This window comes from Antechinus flavipes, chromosome 2 (genome assembly GCF_016432865.1).
Source record: "Antechinus flavipes isolate AdamAnt ecotype Samford, QLD, Australia chromosome 2, AdamAnt_v2, whole genome shotgun sequence".
NCBI lineage: Eukaryota > Metazoa > Chordata > Mammalia > Dasyuromorphia > Dasyuridae > Antechinus > Antechinus flavipes.
Window position 1 is genome coordinate 279017138 of NC_067399.1, and position 20337 is coordinate 279037474.

General features: G+C 35.8%; 1 protein-coding gene across 4 annotated transcripts in view; it reads left to right on the forward strand.

Annotated features, from left to right (window-relative positions):
• Positions 1-20337, forward strand: part of SQOR (sulfide quinone oxidoreductase) — a 67775-nt gene that overhangs the window by 37501 nt on the left and 9937 nt on the right. For all 4 annotated transcript variants that reach the window (XM_051977268.1, XM_051977271.1, XM_051977269.1 and 1 more), the window contains 4 exons: positions 1350-1600; positions 7954-8124; positions 9668-9721; positions 18729-18923. In XM_051977268.1, coding sequence (XP_051833228.1) covers positions 1367-1600; positions 7954-8124; positions 9668-9721; positions 18729-18923 — 654 coding nt within the window. In that variant the 5' untranslated portion in view covers positions 1350-1366. The remainder of the gene's footprint in view (positions 1-1349; positions 1601-7953; positions 8125-9667; positions 9722-18728; positions 18924-20337) is intronic.

Consider the following 20337-nt stretch of genomic DNA (forward strand, 5'->3'; position numbering starts at 1 on the left):
GCCAGATCTGGACGCATGCTAAATATACGTGACGTTGCTGACAAAGGTCCATATAGCCAAAGCTATGGTTTTTCCACTCAGTGAGTTGGACTACAAGGAAAATCGGACACTATAGAATTAATGCTTTTGAATTGTGGTTCAGAAGACTTTTGAGAGTTCTTTGGATTGTAAGGAGATAAAATCAGACAATATTTAAAGAAATTGATTCAGATTTCTTGTTGGAAGAACATATACCAAAGTTAAAGCTTAAATACTTTGGCCACATAATGTAAAGACAGTACTCTTTGGGAAGATTAAAGTGGGAAAGATTCACTGCAAAAAGAAAAGGGTGTGGCAGAGGATGATATGGATAGGTAATGTCAAAGAAGCCATGAACATGAACTTGGACAGACTTCAAGAGATGGAAGGGCCATCTCTTGCCTCATGGAGGTTCATGGAGTCAGGGAGAGTTGAAAATGGGTAAAGGAATGAATAGTACCTATGTACCAGGTACTGTGCTCGGTCCTAGGGATACTGAGCCGGATGGTCATTGCTTTCAAGTTTACATTCTAATGTGGAAAGATAATTCATAAAGTGAAGCTGGAAGGGAAGAGGGTGATATGGAGGTAGTGGCTGGGAAAGGGATCTTGGTTCTTGATAATATCAAGTGACAGCTCACCCAACGGAGCCCAGCATAGAGTCTGGGACAGACTCTAAATTTCTTTGGGGTAAAGATGGTGTAGAATGAGGGAAGGCAGGAATACAAATGAGAAAAAGTGAGTTTAATGGTCTACTTGTATATGATCCAAAGGGTACTCATGGAAGACATTAAGGATTGAGAATAGTATAAGAATACTCACTGAAAACTGTGGACATTGGTTTGAGTTTTTTTTTTTTTGCTGTGGCAATTGGAGTTAAGTGACTTGCCCAGGGTCACACAGCCAGAACGTGTAAGTATCTGAGGCCAAATTCAAACTCAGGTCTTTCTAACTTCAGGACTGGTATTCTATTCTCTGCATCACCTAATGGTCCCATGAGTTACCTAAGTCTTGAAGATAGACAGGTAATATAATGGATAGAGAGTTGGACCTTGAGCCAGGAAGACAGCTTGGACACGTAATGTGTAAACCTGGGCAAGTCACTTAAACTCTGTTTGCTTCATTTTCTCATCTGTAAAATATTACCATGGGGATAATAATAGTACCTATCTTAGAGGGTTTTCATGAGGAGTAAACTCATTTATTATGATTGATGATCAAGTTCCCAGCTCAGCCTTTGTCACTTCTGTGTATTATTTAAGGAAAATATTATATATGGGAGTTACTTATTATTTATAATGCTGTCTTTTCCCTCCTTCTTCTCTCTTACAGATCGACCAAGACCAAGGATGACTCCCCTGGTCATGGTGGTATCCTGCCGCCCAGTAAGACTTCTGGGCTCTTTCCTCCAGCAGGGAACTCAGCAGGCTAGCAAATTTCAGCTGCACACAGGAACTCCCTGTGCTGCTAAGGACTACTATGAGTTCCTGATACTGGGTGGGGGAAGTGGTGGTATCACCATGGGCTCCCGAATAAAGAGAAAAGTGGGGGCTGGAAAAGTAGCCATTGTTGAGCCTAGTGAGGTAAGTTGGAATTAGAATCGTGTGTGTGTGTGTGTGTGTGTGTGTGTGTTGGGGTAGTGGTATTGTAAAACAACGGTTTTTGAACTTTTTTATTCTTGAACCCCATTAGTAAAATTTTTTTTTTAAATTGGAGTGGGGAGAGACTTGAGAAAAGGACACAGTTAAAAAGGAAGCTTTAATAAGTCAGAAAAGAGATGAAGAGAGCTACAACTAGAGTGGGTGGCTGTGGTAGTAGTAAGAAGGGAACAAATGTGAGATATGTCAGGGAAGAAGCAATAGAATCTGCAAATTAGTTGGATAATAGTAGTTAAAACTATGAATTAATCTTAAGTAGCATTTAATTTTGTTTAATATTTTGTTAATATCGTTAAATAGTTAACAATATTAAGTAGCACTTAATATGTGCCATTCATGTGCCAAGCATTTCACAAATATTATCTCACTTGATCCTCACAAAAACCTAGGATTTAGGTGTATTTTTATCATTCACAGTTTATGGATGGGGAAACTGAGGCAAATAGAAGTTAAATGATTTACTTAAGGCCCTACAGCTTGTGTCTGAGGCTAGATCAGCACCTAGCCGTTTGATATGTGGGTGAATGAGGAATCAAAATTTACACTGAGGTTATGAGCCTGAGTAACTGGAAACTATCCTCAACAGTAATTGGGAAATTAGAAAGATGTAATAAGATCTGTATTCAACCTATCCATGTTGCTGTTTATTCATTTTTTAATTGTCTGACTTTTTGTGCTTCCTTTTAGAGTCTTCTTGGCAAAGATACTGGAGTAGTTTGCCGTTTTCTTCTCCAGCTTACTTTAATTTTGGGGAAACTGAGGCAAACAGGGGTAACTGATTTGCCTAGGATCACCCAGCTCTAAGTGTCTGAGGCAAGATTTGAATTCAGAAAGATGAGTCTTCCTCACACTTTAGACTTTGTGCCACCTAACTGCTCTCCCCAACTTTTTCATGCCTGAACTTGAGTATGTCTGGCCCAGTGCTTTGTTCATCACCCTACCTAGCTGTCTCTGATAGTTCTGCAAAAAGACCCTTAAGATGAAGTATCTGAAAGAGCCAAGAACAGATGGATACTTAATAATCTGTATCATGAGGGGATGCACTTGGTATTTCCTTACAGTTCTAGATCTGTAATCTGAAGGGGAAGGATATGGAAAAGTTTAGATGGATGTAATAGTGGTTTTTGGATTCAAGGGGGAGAGGTACTACCTCTTTTCATGCTGCCATAGAATTAAGAAATTTTATATTGATATCAGGCAACTAGGTAGCATTATCAATAAAATACTGGACTTGGAGTCAGAAAGACTTACTGGCTGTGTGGCCCTGGGCAAGTTATTTAACTCTGTTTCAATTTCCCCAAATGTAAAATGATCTAGAGAAGGAAATGGCATATTACTCCAGTATCTTTTCCAAGAAAACTGCAGATGAGGTTATGAAGAGTTGAACAAGACCAAAATAACTGAACAGCCATATCGGGATAATAATAACACTAACTTTATAGAGTTGTGAGGAGAATCAAGTGAAATAATTTATAAGGAGATTTTCAAACTTAAAAGTGCTATATGAGTGTTATAATATTATTATTATATAAAAACAAAAGTTATTTGCGAAGCTTGTGAGAGAGCCACAGTAGCAAGTTTCAGACCAGCAGTTAGACAGCTCTTTCACAACACTATGAATGTGAGTGGACCCCAGCCCCTTTCTCTCCCTTGTCTCCTAGCACTTTCCTCCAAGTATTATTGTGAAGATCAAATAAGATAATATTGTAAAGCATTCAGCACAATGTCTAGTACTTAGTAGGTACTTAATGAATGCTTATTTCTTTCCTTCCTTTCCCATCTCCAGCTGCATACCTAGCAACCAGGGCTTTGCTTTGGATATTGGAATGTATAAAGAACTGATTTTAGCACCTATTTAGCAGACATAATTAGTTAAAAATAGGAAATTGTAAATGTCATGTTTTCTTTTTCTAACTGTTTCACCCAAAGTGAATTTTGTCTTGCCTCAGATATACAACTTCCTGTGGCAGTGACTTTCCTGGAAGTGACTGTTGTAGAATCCTGGGCTCTCCTATTTGCTTTTCCAACCCCCATGTCACTTGAGGGTAGCATCTTTTGTTGCTTTTCCTGGTTTCCATTTTATACCACTTGCCCTAGGCACAAAAATTACTATATCAGGGACATCTCAATTATAAGAAAATTATAGCATAATTTTCATTAAGCATAAGAAAATTATTTAGACATCTTTTTTTCAAATAAAAATTCTCAACTTAAAATACCAAATAAAAGAGCATTTCCTATATATTTGCATACACATATATTTAAATATATTTGTACATATGTGTATGTGAATGCATTAGAGCAGAATGAAACTGGGAATTCAGATACTTAAAGTGGTATATAAAAATAGAGATTAAAGAATCCTATGCACTTATGAATATTTCAATCAGAAATAAATCATATGAGAATGTAGACCTGGATTGATATGATTTTTTTAGTGGCTAGGGGTTGTACATATGGATAACTTTATTGTTGTTGTTGTTTTTTAAAGCAATTCTTTCTTCTCTCTAAGGAAAGGTAGTTTGAGTACAGTCTTAATAAAGAAGATGGTGTAATAATAATAATAATAACATTTACTTAATGCTTTATTTATGTGGTCTCATTACTAACCATCAACATTACATAGCATTTTAAAGTTTACAAAGTACACTACATAGGTTATCTCATTTCTTTCTCACATCAACCTATGAAGTAGGTGAGGAACCTGAGGTTGAGAGACATAAATTAACTCCCCCAGGGTCATACCACTAAGTAAACATCAGAGGCAGGTTTTAAATTCACTTTTCCTTAGCTCTTATTTCCAGAGCTTGGCCTACTACATTTACCCTGCAGCAAAGAGAAAAAGGAGTTAAATAAATAAATAAATTATAAATCAAGATCAAATAGAATTATTAATGCAGGTTAAAAATTTCCAAAAATTTCAGTGAAATGTTCCCAATTAAACTTTTTTAGGGGGTGCTAGGTCCATTTTTTTCTTTTACTTCTGAATGGCAGGAACTACCTGAGGCAAACTATGTGGAAAACTGGAGGAAAAGATAAGGGGGTGAAGTGAAGATAAGAACAAAATTTCCCACCCTTATATTTGTTTTGACTGAATAAGGAAGGTGAGGTGACTAGGAAATAAATATTCCTAGTCAGGATATATTCCTGAAATCAAATTGTGTTATTTAGAATTCACTGATTGGTAGTTACTTGTCATCAAGTAAGAGTGTAAGAAAATTTCTCATATTTTCCTTTAGATATATTTTCATTTTTCCTCTTTTAAACAGAATGACCATGGAACATCTATGGCAGCAATGTTGTAGGCTCCCTTTTTGACCTTCACTCTGAGACCAGAAATTTGAATGATGCATTGATTGGAGAAAGCAATGGGACTTCAGGGATTAGCTTTGATAATTGACTATAAAGCATCAGGGAATCTTCAAGGAACTTATTAAACTATAAACTACGTGAGCAGGATCTATGATTTTTATCTCAAGTTTGTATTTTCCTAAAACAACATTCTGAATATACAAAGTATCTGATGTTTGAATCCCATTGAGGCTCAGAATAGCCAGAAACCCAAATCTTCTGATACTTGGCTCCTAGTCAACCTTTAATTTCTTGGTTCACTTGCCTCTGTTCCTGTTGTTGGTGAACCACTGTTTATGTAAAAGTGAGCTAGAAATAAGAAACCCATTGCTTTCCATGGTGGCAGCAGATTGATCAATTCCATAGCCACTGCTTATATCCACTATTAGCCATAATGATCTTAGGAAACAATTACAAAGTACTTTAGGGACTATTGACTCTCAGGCTAAGATAGCTTTTTATATATTGGGAGGGTTGGGGAACTTTTCAACAATTTTCTGTTGTCAGAAAGCGTCCGAATATTTGGAATAGTTTTGGATCTATGAAAATGTCTTGGGATGTATATTAGCAAGAAAAAGTCTCCAGGGAGTTCATAGCTATCCCATGTATATTAGCAAGAAAAGTCTCTAGGGAGTTCATAGCTACCCCATGTATATTAGCAAGAAAAAGTCTCCAGGGAATTCATAGCTACCCCATGAGATTATTTATGATCCTTGACTAGTTCTAACTTAGCCCGTGAGATCTGAAAGTCTAAAGAATCCTGATTTAGACTATCTTTCTTGGGATCTTTTCCTCCCTTCTTAAAGGGAGTTGTTCCTTATAACAACTCTGTAAAAAGATAGTTTGAATATTCACAGGCACTGTAATAGCATATAGAGGAACCTTATATGGCTTTAAGAAAGCCATGAAGATCTAAATTCTTGGAACCTTCTTGAAATGAACAAGTTACTTTAACTCTCTGAACCTCAGTTTCCTCATCTGTAAAATGTAAGGTTGGATCAGATGACCTCTAATGTCCCTTCTAATTCTAAATTTTACTAATAGATTGAAATTCCCAAAGTATGCATTAAATTAGGTTGTTTCATCCTTTATCTGGATGCCTGCCTATTTTCCAGCTCAGTTTTTATTCAGAGTATTTTCTCCTAGTTGCTTTTCAGATTTATCCATCCAGTGATTTTTAGACTGATGGACAATGGAGGTCTCTGGTAATATACATATATTAAAATGCTTACACCTGCCTTACATATAATGTATAGTTTATAAACCTTATGTTTATATGTAGTATAGTGTAGTTTAGAAAGAGAGAAAGCCTGGGTCTAAATTCAAGCTCTCTGGTTCATTTGGGAAAAATAATTAATTATTCTCTTAGTGGATCAGATAACTTTTGAAGATTATTAGGTTTGGATGCACATTGGTAGATGCAGTTTCTTCATTAGAGTTTCCTGCAACAATAAAATCACAAGTCTGTCCCTCTCTTTCAAAGGCATTATATAAATATATTGTCTTGCTATGTATTATTACTATAGTTTGACATTGTAATGAATGAGTAATGAAGAGAGAGAAAGAGAAAGAGAGAAAGGATACAGACACACACACAGAGACAGAGGAGAGGGCAAGAAGAAAAGAAGAGAAAGAGTGAAAACAGTTGAGAAAGGGGCAGAAGAGGGAAAGAGAAAGGGGAAAGGGAAAGGAATCATATAAATTAGCAGTATGACACTATATAGAAAGGTGATCTCAAGATCAGGAAGACCTGAGTTCAAATCTCACCCCTGACAGATTGCCTTTGTGACCCAGGGCTGGTCTCTTAAGCTGTGTAGGCTCCATGTAATTCTTTAAAACTATATATTGTTGAGAAGGTGCTGACCTATATTGGTAGGGAAGTCTCCCCATTCTAGAGTTTCCCCTTAACTAATGAATTCCCAGTCCTTATCCCTGTAAGTACTAAATGAGATTTCAGCCAGATATCATTCATACTCACTGAAATGAGTTTTGTTATTAGGGGATCTGATAGATAAAATTCAATTCTTATTCCCCATAATGGCATGGAGGTGACCAAATTCTTCTAGGCCATGCTAGTATAATGTAAACTCTGGTGAGGGCCATCAAACTAGAAGACTTCATAATTCTATAGGAAGTTAGAGCTAAAAGGGACCTTAGAAGAGAGACAGGAAGTATAGGGTAGAGGAAAGAGTTCAGAGACAGGAGACCTAGATTTGATAGGAAGCTCTGTTACCTGCAGCATGTATGATCTTGTCCCTTGCTCTTTTTGGGGAGTCTCAGATACCTCATGTGTTTTCAAAAAAAGGGGGGGGCTAGTTTTTAGGTAGCCCTGTCTATTTCTTTGATAGGTGATTATCAATGAATGAATCATAGGACAATATGATTTAAATTACTTAGAGATCATCAAGAATGACCTCAGAATTTTGTTGATAAGGTCACACAACTAGAAAATAACAGAATCAGTACATGAATTTATTACCCTTACTTCCAAGGCCAAAGCCCTTTCACCTTACCAGATTGTTCTAGTGATGGGATGCTTTCCAAGAACAATCCTAGCCAAATGTGAAAAGGCTCTTCACCAGAAAATTAATCACCATGGATTGGGTATTTTGGGGATCACAATAGCTATGAAGTAATCTGCTAAGTGATAGAAGATCTGAGATCCACAGAGAAGAGAATATCCATCTTGATGAAATCAGAGGCCTTGAAATATTACTGTATCAGGGAGTTTCTGTTGTAATTCTATGGTTGGGAGTATGGCTGTCTTTCAGGAAGCAATAGCTAGGGGGACCTGTGGGCCTAATTTTCAGGAACTTTTCCTTGGGACCCATTTAAGAGATCAGTAATTAGTGCAAGGAGTTATCTTTTCTTCTACCCCTTGGGAACATATCCATTGAGAGGAATTCTTATAATATTTTGTTTTTTAGAAACATTTTTACCAGCCTATGTGGACATTGGTGGGTGCTGGTGCCAAAAAGCTGTCATCATCCAGCCGTTCCATGGCAAGAGTTATTCCATCAGGAGTAGAATGGATCAAATCAAGAGTGAGAGAACTGGATCCAGACAAGAACCGCATCCTCATCGATGAAGGCAAAGAGGTAACTTATTCTTTCAAGGCCTTTCTGTCTCACTTGTTTTTCCTAGGATAATCTTCCTTTCATAGGTCTGATCACAATACTGCCCTGTTTAATAACCTGAAATGAGTCCCTATTGCCTATTAGATAACATTCAGACTTTTTTGTCTAATATAATCCTACTTTTTCAGGCTCAGATCATATTATTCCCCTTTATGCACTCTATATCTTAACCAAGTTCAGGATACTCTATCTTCCAAATATTCCCATGCTTTCCAGTCTTCACACCTTTGCTTACATGGTTTCCTATGCTTTGAAGATGTTTCTTTTCCCTCTTTGCCATTGAATTTTATCAGTTCTTTAAAAGTCCAGTTCAGATGTCATTTCTTCCAGGAAGCCTTCTCATATTTTCCTGTCAGGAATGACACCCCCCTTGAACCTCACTTTGGTATTTAAATGCATTTATTATGTAATCTTGCCTATTGGTTCTCTCCTACACTCCTAAAAGCAGGTTGTTTCTGATGGCTTGCTCTTAATAAGCTTCCATTTTCAAACTGAAGCTACTTTCATCTCAATCACTTTGGAAAATAATGGTTATTTGTTTCCCTAGACTAGAATGTAACATTCTACTACCTATACTTCCCATAGATATTGTCAATTCTTTGATTTTTCAACTTCATCTTAATTTATTTACTGTTTATTCTTTTTCTTCTTCCAACTCATTTATAATTGTTGCTATTTTTAAAACTAACTTCTGTTTTTTTTTTTTCCTAGCTACTTTCTTAACTCCCTTCAAACCCTTCCCTTTCTAGTAAGTTCTTTGCTTATTAGTTACATTCTTCTTATTGATACTTCTTGACATGGCAGTGTCCTTTTGTTCTGTTTCTGTCAACCACTCTGGGTCAATATAAAATTAACATTCCCTTAAATCCACCTTTCTACCAAAATAGTTAAGATAAATTTTTTTGTTCCCAACAGAAAAGGGATACAAATGCACTGTATATTTTTATGGTAGGATAATGTAACTCATCATCCAATGATTATTAAAGAAGAGCAGATAACTTGTTACTTAATTCAACTGTATATTCTCCAACTATGATGGCCCAGCTCACAGGTTACCTATATACAGGTCATCTCTCTCTCTCTCTCTCTCTCTCTCTCTCTCTCTCTCTCTCTCTCTCTCTCTCTCTCTCTCGTTCCTTTCCTCCCTCCCTCCCCTCTCTTTCTTTTTCTACACACATATGCACACACATACCCCTATCCCTCCCTCCCTTCCTTCCTCCCTCCCTTCCTTCCTTCCTTCCTTCCTTCCTTCCTTCCTTCCTTCCTTCCTTCCTCCCTCCCTTCCTTCCTTCCTTCCTTCCTTCCTTCCTTCCTTCCTTCCTTCCTTCCTTCCTTCCTTCCTTCCTTCCTTCCTTCTTTTTTTCTTTCCTTTCTTCCTTCCATCTATCCATCTTAGCATTCTACAGAAGGCTATTTGTTCCTGAAACAATGTAACCCAATTCCATGAGTGCCTATTTTGTACCAAAGTTCTATTGTCTGAAGTACCATTCTTTTTGTATTATAGATTGCTTATAAATATCTCATCATTGCTCTTGGAATTAAGCTGGAATTTGAAAAGGTATGTCTTAAATGATTTTTCTGTTACAGAGATTCATTTATATTGAAGTCCAGTCTTGTATTTTGATTTGGCCAGAAATTTCCATCTAGCTGTAATTGATAATCCAAATTTTTTCCACCCAGTTAAAATGTTAGGTAAACATTTTGCCTATAGGTAAAAGTTAGATGGAGGTATATTTTATGAAAAAAGATTGATAATCATGAGAGAAATCTTAAAATGGAATGACCTCCTTCAGGAGGTGTAGTGGCTTTGAATCCTCACTATGGTCCTTAAAGTAAAGACTGGGTGATCACTTGCCTAGTATGGTTTTGAAAGTATTCTTTTTTGGTATAGGTTGAAATAAGTGACTTCCCAGATCCCTTTCAACTTGAAGTACCAGATTCCATGATTATGGGAAATACTATTATTTCCAACAATCTTATGGGGAATTACTGTGTCAAATAATTGTGTCAAACAACTCCATGTGATTACTTAGGAATAACTGCAGGGATGTAGTAAAATCAATGATTTTATTTCTTTGAGTTCATAGATGTTATCTAAGGAGTATTGTTACTATAATCTAACAGGATTCCCATTATTTGCCTTTCTAGTGCTCTAGTTGGCCCTGAGATCCCAGGATATAGTCTCTGACTTTCAGAATAGTATAAACAAGGAGAGATTTGTTTGAGTGAATTTATGCCCCTGGAATGAATAAAGATCCATTTTTCTCATGTATGTTGACCAAGAGTGGAGTTTATATTCTAACACCAAGTAAATCCAGACTTCCTTAAAAATAGCTGTTGGAGAATGGTGTTGGATTTGACTTCTTCAAGACAGTTTTCTTTAAAACTTAATTGTTGGTTTTGCCATAAGACAGACATTTTTCAAGGCTTCCAACCTTGCTTAGGGGTATCAGTGATTTGATCCTAAAAACGAGGCATCAATCTACCTGCCATCTTTGGAAACAAGATGAAAAGGAAGATAAATTCTTCAGAGATAAGGCAAATCAATTACATTTTTATTTATGCCTGACTAAACATTCAGGATGAGGTTATTGACCTGAGTATATGAGTTGGACCTCTCTATTTGTTATACAGTATACAAAGAGGTGCATATTTTAGTTCATATTTATTAAGAATTTTAAAAAATAGGACAAAGGAACCACACACATGTGTATACACACATTCATATGTATCAAACACATATATACATATACATATAAATACATACATGCATATATATATATATACACACACACATATATTTAAAATGACTAAAATTGGACCTGACACATTTCTAGAGAAAACTGAAGATTTGTGTGAACTAAGGCAGAATGAAGTGAGCCAAAGAGAACAATTTATACAATAAGAACAAATTTTAAAGATAAACAACTTTAAAAGATTTAAGAACTCTGATGGGTGTCATGATAAACCAGTCTAGTGAAGTTAAAGTACACTGCTACTCTCTTTCCAATGATGTGATGAATTTAAGAGCTGCAGAGAGAGGCATATATTTTCATGCATGGCCAATATGAGAATTTATTTTGCTGGGCTTTATAGGCTTATAGTGAGGTATATTTTTTGTTGGCTTAATGGATAGAGCATTGTTATAAATGCACATTAGAATTAATTAATTAGAAAGATGTTTGCTACGTAAAATAGAAATATTAGTAACAGTCTTACTGCTTGGTAAGTTGACTAAACATCAATTTGTAATCACTAACATTTTCTTCTTCTAACCAAAGAGAAGAGAGATCATGGACACATCCAAACCATTATCTTACTGATTTATATTATAGTTTGGCAATGAGATTTGACAGTATAATTACTGTTACCCTGAGTGCTTAATGGACTGCTGCCTAGTGAGTTCTAAACTGTTACTAACAAGAGAACCAATATATCACAAATTGCCAAATAAGTCTTCTAAAGGATTTAGTATCAAGTTCTTACAGAATACTAATAAAAAACTATGTCAAATTTCAAATGTTGGCAAGACTTCAAGTACAGTTCTGGCAATGATTGTTTGCTTTATGAAGACGAACCTAGAAGTACATTGATGCTTATTGCTAGTAGGCTAGCTCCTTGGCTCTGGTAATGTGTGGGGACAAAGAAAAATGCAAAGTATGCATTTTGTCCTGTATGATTCCTTCCTGTTTCTTTGGTGATGGAAGAGTGGCAAAAAAGCGAGCAGAATACTGGTGTTGAGACTCTTGCAGATTTTAGGCTATCTATAACCATTAATTTAATTGTTGGTACTCTAAGTGTTTTAATCTTTCCCGAAATATCCATAAGTGGATATCTTATTGAAGGAATTGAATTATGTTAATCTTGACATTCTGATTGTAAATGAAAACAGAAGACAGATGGAATTTTCATTTAAATGGAAAAAGGGAGTACCAAATAAAGGAGTTGGCAGAATTGGTTTGGTTGCTTATCCAAAGAAACATTATTTTAAAGGACATTTGACTATCTCATTGCAAAAAGATTACCATGAAAATCTTATCTGTTTTGTTGTGGAGGATTAAAAAACAGAGAAATTAAATTTATTTTCACATCCCAGCTCTGCTAATTCTTATTTGTGTGATTGAAGGTAAATTTCTAGGATTCAGTTTCTTCATCTGTGAAATGGAGAATTGGGACCAAGTGAGGACTAAAGCTCTCTTCAGCTTTAAATCTAAGGATGGCGGAGTGGTTAGAGTGTTGGATCTGGAGTTAGGGAAACTTATCTTCCTGAATTCAAATCTGGTCTCTGACACTTACTGACTGTGTGATCCTGGGAAAGTCACTTAAATTTGTTTGTCTCAGTTTCCTTATCTGTAAAATGAGATAAAGAAGGAAATGGAAAAAACGTTTATTCCAGTATCTTTCCCAAGAAAATCCCAAATGGGTTCTGAAGAGTTGGAACTGAAAATGACTGAACAACAACAAAAGAATTATAGAGTAGTTTTTTGGTCTAGATTCTTGACTTCAGTTGAATGAATATAAAATCCAATGAAGAATAGGTATGTGTTTTCCTAAATATTTTTAAAGGACATATGCTTCCTAGTCTTCCTTAGGCATCATTTTCTTTAATTTCTTTGACAATCAAGAAATCCAAATTAAATCTAATTATATCCAATTGAAATATCTTCTGTTTTTTTTTAAACATAAATCCATTTACCCCTTTCCACTCTAATGTAGACAAATTGCTCAGAATCTTCTTCATAGTCAGACAAGTGGCAAAGTATAGAGCACAATGGTTAGAATATTGGACCTGGACTAGGAAGGCCTGAGTTCAAATCCAACTCGGACACTAAAATGGATGATCCTGGATAAGTAACCTCTGTCTGCCTCAGTTTCCTTAACTGCTAAATGAAGAGAAGATTAGCACCTCTTTCAGGGTTACAAGATATTTGTAAATTGCTTAGTGAAGTTCCTGGAATATATTAGGTATTTCATAAACACTTATTTTGTTTCTTCCTAAAAAATGCTTTTTAAACTTGAAGTAATCAACTTCCCCTTAGCTTTAGAGGCAGTATGGTATAATAGAAATAATGCTGATTTTGGAGCCAGTGAAATTTGACTACAAATCTATGATTCTTTTCTCTAAAACAGATATTTTCTATTCCATTAATTTTTGTTCAGAGGACAAAAACAGTTTTTAATACCCTTTAAATCTTCTTTGTCATCCATCTTAAAAAATCCATTTATTTATTATAGCTTTTTATACAAAATATATGCATGAGTAATTTTTCAATATTGACCCTTGCAAAAACTTCTGTTTCAACTTTCCCCCCCTTCCCTCCACCTCCTCCCCTAGGTCATCCATCTTTAAACCTCTTATTTCTACACATCCTTCTTTTTTTTTATTATAGCTTTTTATTTACAAAATATATGCATGGGTAATTTTTCAGCACTGACAATTTCAAAACCTTTTGTTCCAATTTTTCCCCTCTTCTTCCCCTCCCCCAGATGGCAGGTAAATCAATACATGTTAAATATGTTAAAGTATATGTTAAATACAATATATGTATACATGTCCATACAGTTATTTTGCTGCACAAGAAGAATCGGACTTTGAAATAGTGTACAATTAACCTGTGAAGGAAATAAAAAAATGCAAGTGGACAAAAACAGAGGGATTGGGAATTCTATGTAGTGATTCATAGTCATCTCCCAGAGTTCTTTCTCAGGGTGTAGCTGGTTCTATTCATTACTGCTTTATTAGAACTGATTTGGTTCATCTCATTGTTGAAGAGGACCATGTCCATCAGAATTGATCATCATATAGTATTGTTGTTGCTCTATATAATGATCTCTTGGTCCTGCTCATTTCACTCAGCATCAGTTCATGTAAATCTCTCCAGGCCAGTCTGAAATCACCCTGTTGGTCATTTCTTACAGAACAATAATATTCCATAGCATTCATATGCCACATTTTATTCAGCCATTCTCCAATTGATGGGCATCCATTCATTTTCCAGTTTCTGGTCACAACAAAAAGGGCTGCCACAAACATTCTTGCACATACAGGTCCCTTTCCCTTTAAGATCTCTTTGGGATATAAGCCCAGTAGTAACACTGCTGGGTCAAAGTTTGATAAAGTTTTGAGCATAGTTCCAAATCTCTCTCCAGAATGGCTGGATGTGTTCACAATTGCACCAACAATGGTCTACACATTATTCTTAAAAAGTATGCTATCAGGGGCAGCAAGGTAGTGTAGTAGATAGAGCACCAGTCCTGTAGTCAGGAGAACCTGAGTTCAAATGTGACCTTAGACACTTAACAGCTGTGTAACCCTGGGCACTTAACCCCACTTGCCTCAGCAAAAAAAAAAAAAAAAAAAAAAAAAAAAAAAAGTATGTAATCAGATTCTTACCTGGTACTTTAATAGAAATCTTAATAATGCAAAGAATTGAGTAATGTTTTTTTTTTCCTTGTTTCTTGCACTTCCTATTTCTTAGTGTTAAAAGTACTAGGATGTTTCTATCACATTTGAACAAAGTTTTATTTTTATTTTTTGGCAAATTAAAAAAAATTAATTTATTGTTAAATTTTAAATTCTGAACTGTCTACCTCCCTCATTCTCTTTCCATCTTGCATTAGAGAAGATCTTTGACATAGATTTATAAATATATATAAAACCATATAATGCATACTTCTATTTATAGTTTTTTTCCTCTGGAGATAGACAATATCTTCCTTCACAGGTCTTTTATAGTGATTTGGATAATTATAGTACTTAGAATAACCTTATTATTTCCAATTATTCTTTGAACAATATTGTTGTTACCAATACAACATTCTCTTGGCTCTGCTCACTTCACTTGTCATTATTTCATGCATATTTTTATTTGTTAAGGTATGGCATAAAGGGTGTGCTGGAGGCTGTTCTTATTGACTCCAGAGAGTTATGACTATTAAAAAGGTTTGAGAGACATAGTTTCTAGGTAACTTAATAATTTTCTTAATGAAACTAAGGCAGATAATTAGTGAAAAGATGATCATTTACTGGTCTCTCTTAGACTAAAGGCAGTCATGATAGTGGAATCATAAATTTATATGCCCTTCAAAACAAGAGGTGATCTATCAAACAGTAATCAAATTTAATTGGTTAATATAATTGGAGGTGGACTATATTAAAATGACTATCTGAGTATCTCTCTTTTTTTCCTCCTAGCGGCAATTAGGGTTAAATGGTTTGCTTAGGATCACATAGCTAGTAAGTATTAAATGTCTGAGGTTGCATCAGGGCCAGTACTCTATCCACTATCCCATCTAGTTGCCTTCTCAAGGAAGCCTGCTAAGGAGCAGGACATAGTGGGTTTCCCCACTCCAGATTAAATTCCTTGCAAGACTGAGTGGCATCTGTCTCAGACAGAAGGAAGTCAATGCAATCTCATTATCAGTAATATCCATCAAGAAAAGGGAACTTTATAAAATGAGAAATTTAGAAAGAATGGAGAGCCTCTGAATCTCCCCAAGATATGGGTTATTAATAATCATTTCTCACAGAGCCAATTGTTAAATTTTTAGCATGAGCATTTACACTTCAGAAACGGACAAATAGTACAAATCAGAGCTTACTTTATTGTTTTGTTGATTGTCTAGGGGTAAGAAAGTGATGGATAAAGTGGTGCAGATTAAACTTAAAAGTGTGTGTTGCATACTTTTATTTCCTCTTGAAGAGCTAATTGATTTGCCAGAACAGCTCTGCATAAGGCACACATGGACCTTGTAACATCTTTCTTTATTCTCAGGTCCTTTTGACTAAGGAGTAGTAGATTCATCTCCTGTTGGTCTATTATTCACTTCAAAGTGAACCTTTTTCAAGACTGACGCCAGTGAATGGGGGAGACTATAGGAATATAACATAAATTGTAATATTGCATAAACCAGATTTGTTGTGTTGATTGATTCTGCTAATCTTCTTTTTCTCTTTTTTACTTGTTACAAAAGAGTGGCTCACTAGATCAGGAAACGGGAATGAATGTGATGAATAAATAAAAGATAGCATTGAATTTTTTTTAAAGTGGTGTCAGTGGATCAAAGATAAGTATGCCTGGGACATATTGAACAAAGAGTTTAGAAGGGAAAGTTGACAATAATAAAAAAGGAAGTGGAATTATTTTTCTTTTTGTCCTTTTTTTTTTTTTCTTAAAGCAATTAGGGTTAAAGGACTTGCCCAGAATGGCATAAATGATACTTATCTGAATTTGAACTCAGATTCACCTGATTCTTGGGCCAGTGCTCTATTGCTCCCTAGCCTTAATCACTGAATCTCAGTCAAACTGAGACCTGTTGAAGACCTTAGCTTAAAAAAGCCAAGGTCTCCCATTGCATCCAGGACTGTCTCCAGTTGTTCTGATCTATATCTGGCCACTGGACCGGATGTTTCTGGAGGGGAAAGTGAGGCAAGTGACCTTCCACAGCCCTTCTTCACTTCAATCTAACTCACTTGCACATCATGGCAACATCTCCCTGATTTTATGTTCCTCTTTGAGAACAAAGGACAAACAGTAACAATGACAACAGCAACTTATCCCTTAGGGAATGGAATTTGAAGTGAACTTTCAGAAGAAAAATGTGATTTTGTAGCAAAGAACCTGGGCTGAACATCAAGAGACTAGATTTGTAGGCCTAGTTCTGCCACTATTCCAACTATATGATTCTGATTTAAAGAAAAACTTTCTTTAGTTGTAAAATTGGATTAATTAGTACTGTGCCTGTTAAGCTGCTTAAACTCAGAAAATATATCACAGTAAGGGTTAATACATACCGGAGTTGGGTTAATAAAACAGGAGATAGTTGAAGTTCCTTCCCTGGGAATCTTTAGGTTGGCCTGGGAGGACTCCATGTAGTAAAGCCTTTATATGATGGCAGGAGAGTGGGTCCAGGTGGCCTTTGGGAGAAAGGAGAACTTTTCTAATCTGGTGATTGTATTACTCAGGGGCTGATCTTTCTCTGACTGGGAAGAACAACACTCATGTTCCATAAATTAATCTGTGGCATTTTAGTTGGACCCTGGAACCTTTTAAACTTTTTAGAGGTGTTCGCCTATGGTTTGTTATGCCCAACAAGGAGGGGCTTCAGCTCACTACAATGACACAGAGCTATTTTAAATGGAAAAACAGGCATCCATGTGACTTCCTGTCATGTCTGTGCATCTGTGTACTTCTTCCAAGGAAATGACTGGTTTTATTTTTTTCAAAATGAGCAGTATAGATGGTTTCTTGATCTGTGTTTTGACTAAGAATTTGAGCTCAGTGTAATTTTTTTAGGTTCAGAAAATCTAGGTTTAAACTCATTCAATTCTCACTCATTCAATTCTAACCTTCTACCATCTCTTAGTATGGCACAGTCAGGTTTTAAGAGCTCTTCTCTTTACTCCCCTTCCATAAAATGCATATAATACTGGCCTGCTGCCCAAGCTTTTTTTTTTTTTTTTTTGGTGAACTTCCAGAAGCCATGCCCTTGTTATCCTCATCTTCACCCGGGACATTTTCTCCTCACCCTTCAGGCATATGATTCTAGTCCCCTGTTTTCTCCCTTTTGTTTTGAGAAGTATAATCAAATTAATACTGTTATAGCTTCTGAGAAGAAGACAAGAACCTGGATGGAGCCTACTGGTCTGCTTCTTATCTCTGTGACTTTCCTGACCGGATTTTCCTTCCCTAGCCACCATTCCATTACATGTTTTGGTTTCTGTTTATAGTACAGTATTACTACGTATAGTGAGCATCAATGCATGTCTTATATTGAATGTTCATTGAAAATAAGGAAGAAATGCGATCTTATTACTTACTATGTTCATTCTTCATTCTTTTTTTTTGGCTGAGGCAATTGGAGTTAAGTGACTTGCCCAGGATCACACAGGTAGGAAGTGTTAAGTGTCTGAGGTCACATTTGAACTCAGGTCCTCCTGACTTCAGGGTTGGTGCTCTATCCACTGTACCACCTAGCTGCTCCTCATCCTTCATTTTTTTTTTAATTATAGCTTTTTATTTATAAAACATATACATGGATAGTTTTTCAACATTGACCCTTGAAAAACCTTTGGGGATCCCTGCCAACATCTGGGATAGGTAGTCAGCAGGGGACTTCCCCTTCTTTCCCCTACCCCTAGATGGCAGGCAGTCCAATGCATGTTAAATATGTTAAAGTATATGTTAAATATAAAATATATATGCATATTTGTACAGTTAACTTGCTGGACGAGAAAGATCTCATCTTTCATTCTTAAAGAGGACCAATGACATTATAAAAGTATTGTCTTGACTCATATGTGAATTGGATTTAATTGAGGCAGGGCTGTGCTGGGTCATCAACCTCACTTTCTCCACCAGAGTCATTGCAGTCCAATGACAGGATAGAAGTCAAGGTGATTGCCAATGGTCCAGGTTGCAGTGGGTGACCTTAGGCTTTTAAAATTAAGATCTTTCCCTAACCTCCGTTAATCTGAGGGCAATTATGGGGTGTAGTATATATGCTCAAACTTGAGAGTACCTCTGTCTTGTTTTGTTTGACCTTCTTTTTCCCATTTGTTTCAGATCAAAGGTTTGCCTGAAGGATTTAGATATCCTAAAATAGGGTCTAATTATTCCATTGTAACTGTGGAGAAAACATGGAAGGCTCTGCAGGGCTTCAAGGAGGGCAATGCAATCTTCACTTTCCCAAATACTCCAATTAAGTGTGCAGGAGCACCACAGAAGATCATGTATTTGGCAGAAGCCTACTTTAGGAAGGTATGTTTCATTTCTAAGGTTGAGAAAGTGATGTGTAGTAAGCCCCTTAAGACCAGGGACAGTGACTTAATAACTAACATTTTCAATCCCCTGTACTTAACAATATTAGGAAACATATATATATATGTGTGTGTGTGTGTATATATATCTATGTGTGTATATATATAGATAGATATAGATATAGCTAGAGAGAGAGAGAGAGGTGAATGCAAAATCTAAATGATTAGGAGTGGCAGCATTAGTATCCTGAGAAATCTAGGATAAGTATGTATATATAAATGATAGAAAAGATCCTTCTCTGACTGGGGAAAAGAGCACTCATGTTTCTTAATTTGATCTGTGGCATTTTAGTTGGGCCTAGGAGCCTTTTAAACTTTCAGAGGGTATTTAATATCTTTACTCCACTCTGATTTGTTACTGCCTACCAAAGAGGGACTTTGAGTTCACTATAATAAGGAAGCGCAATTCTAAAGGAAAAATAGGCATCTAGCTTTCTTGCCATCAAGACTATGAACATAATATGTTGTCTTCTCAGGAAGCATTTGTATGTGATTGTAAAAAGATTATGAATTTAAAAATTATCAACTTTAATATTTCCCTATACAAAAGATAGTAAAAAGATAATTATACATGTAATTATGAATATACCATGGGTCACTATTTTTAAAAATACAAAAATTTTACTGTGTAATTTGTATTTTAAAAGAGATCTGATGCTCTCAGGGAAAAAAAACCACAGAAAGTCCTCCATGAATAAAGTGAAATGCTATTCTCAGTAGTACAATCGTCCATGACTACTCTGAAGGAATTATGATGAAAAATCCTATCCATATCCAGAGAAGGAATTGATTGTGTCTGAATACAAATTGAAGCACTCTCTCTCTCTCTCTCAACTTAATTTTTCTTAAGGCTTTTTATTTTCACTAGAGTAGGAGATCTATATTTTCTTTCATAACTTGACTTTTATAGAAATGTTTTGTATAACTTCACATATGGTTTCTTAATATTGGGTGGGGATAAGGGAGAGAACTTAGAACTCAAAATCTAAAAAACAAATGTAAAAAAATTGTTTTGAACTGGGAGAAATTATTAAATAAGTTAATTAATTAAAATAAATTTTAAAAAGATCTGGGAGATAAAGGGTAATGGTTAATATAAAGGCATGAATTGAAAAAAGTTGAATTTTAGGTAATTACTAGTTCTTCTCAAAGATACAGATAATCACATACTTTGCCAAATATGGCATGATCTATGGACAAAAATATTTATGCAGTTACCAGTATGGTACTGCTAACTAAGAAGCTATTTGGCACTGTAATTGGAGTGTGGAACTTAGAATGAGGAAGACCTGAATTTCAACCTTGCTTCAAACATTAGCTAGCTATGTGATTCTGGATCTTACCTCCTTCCTTCT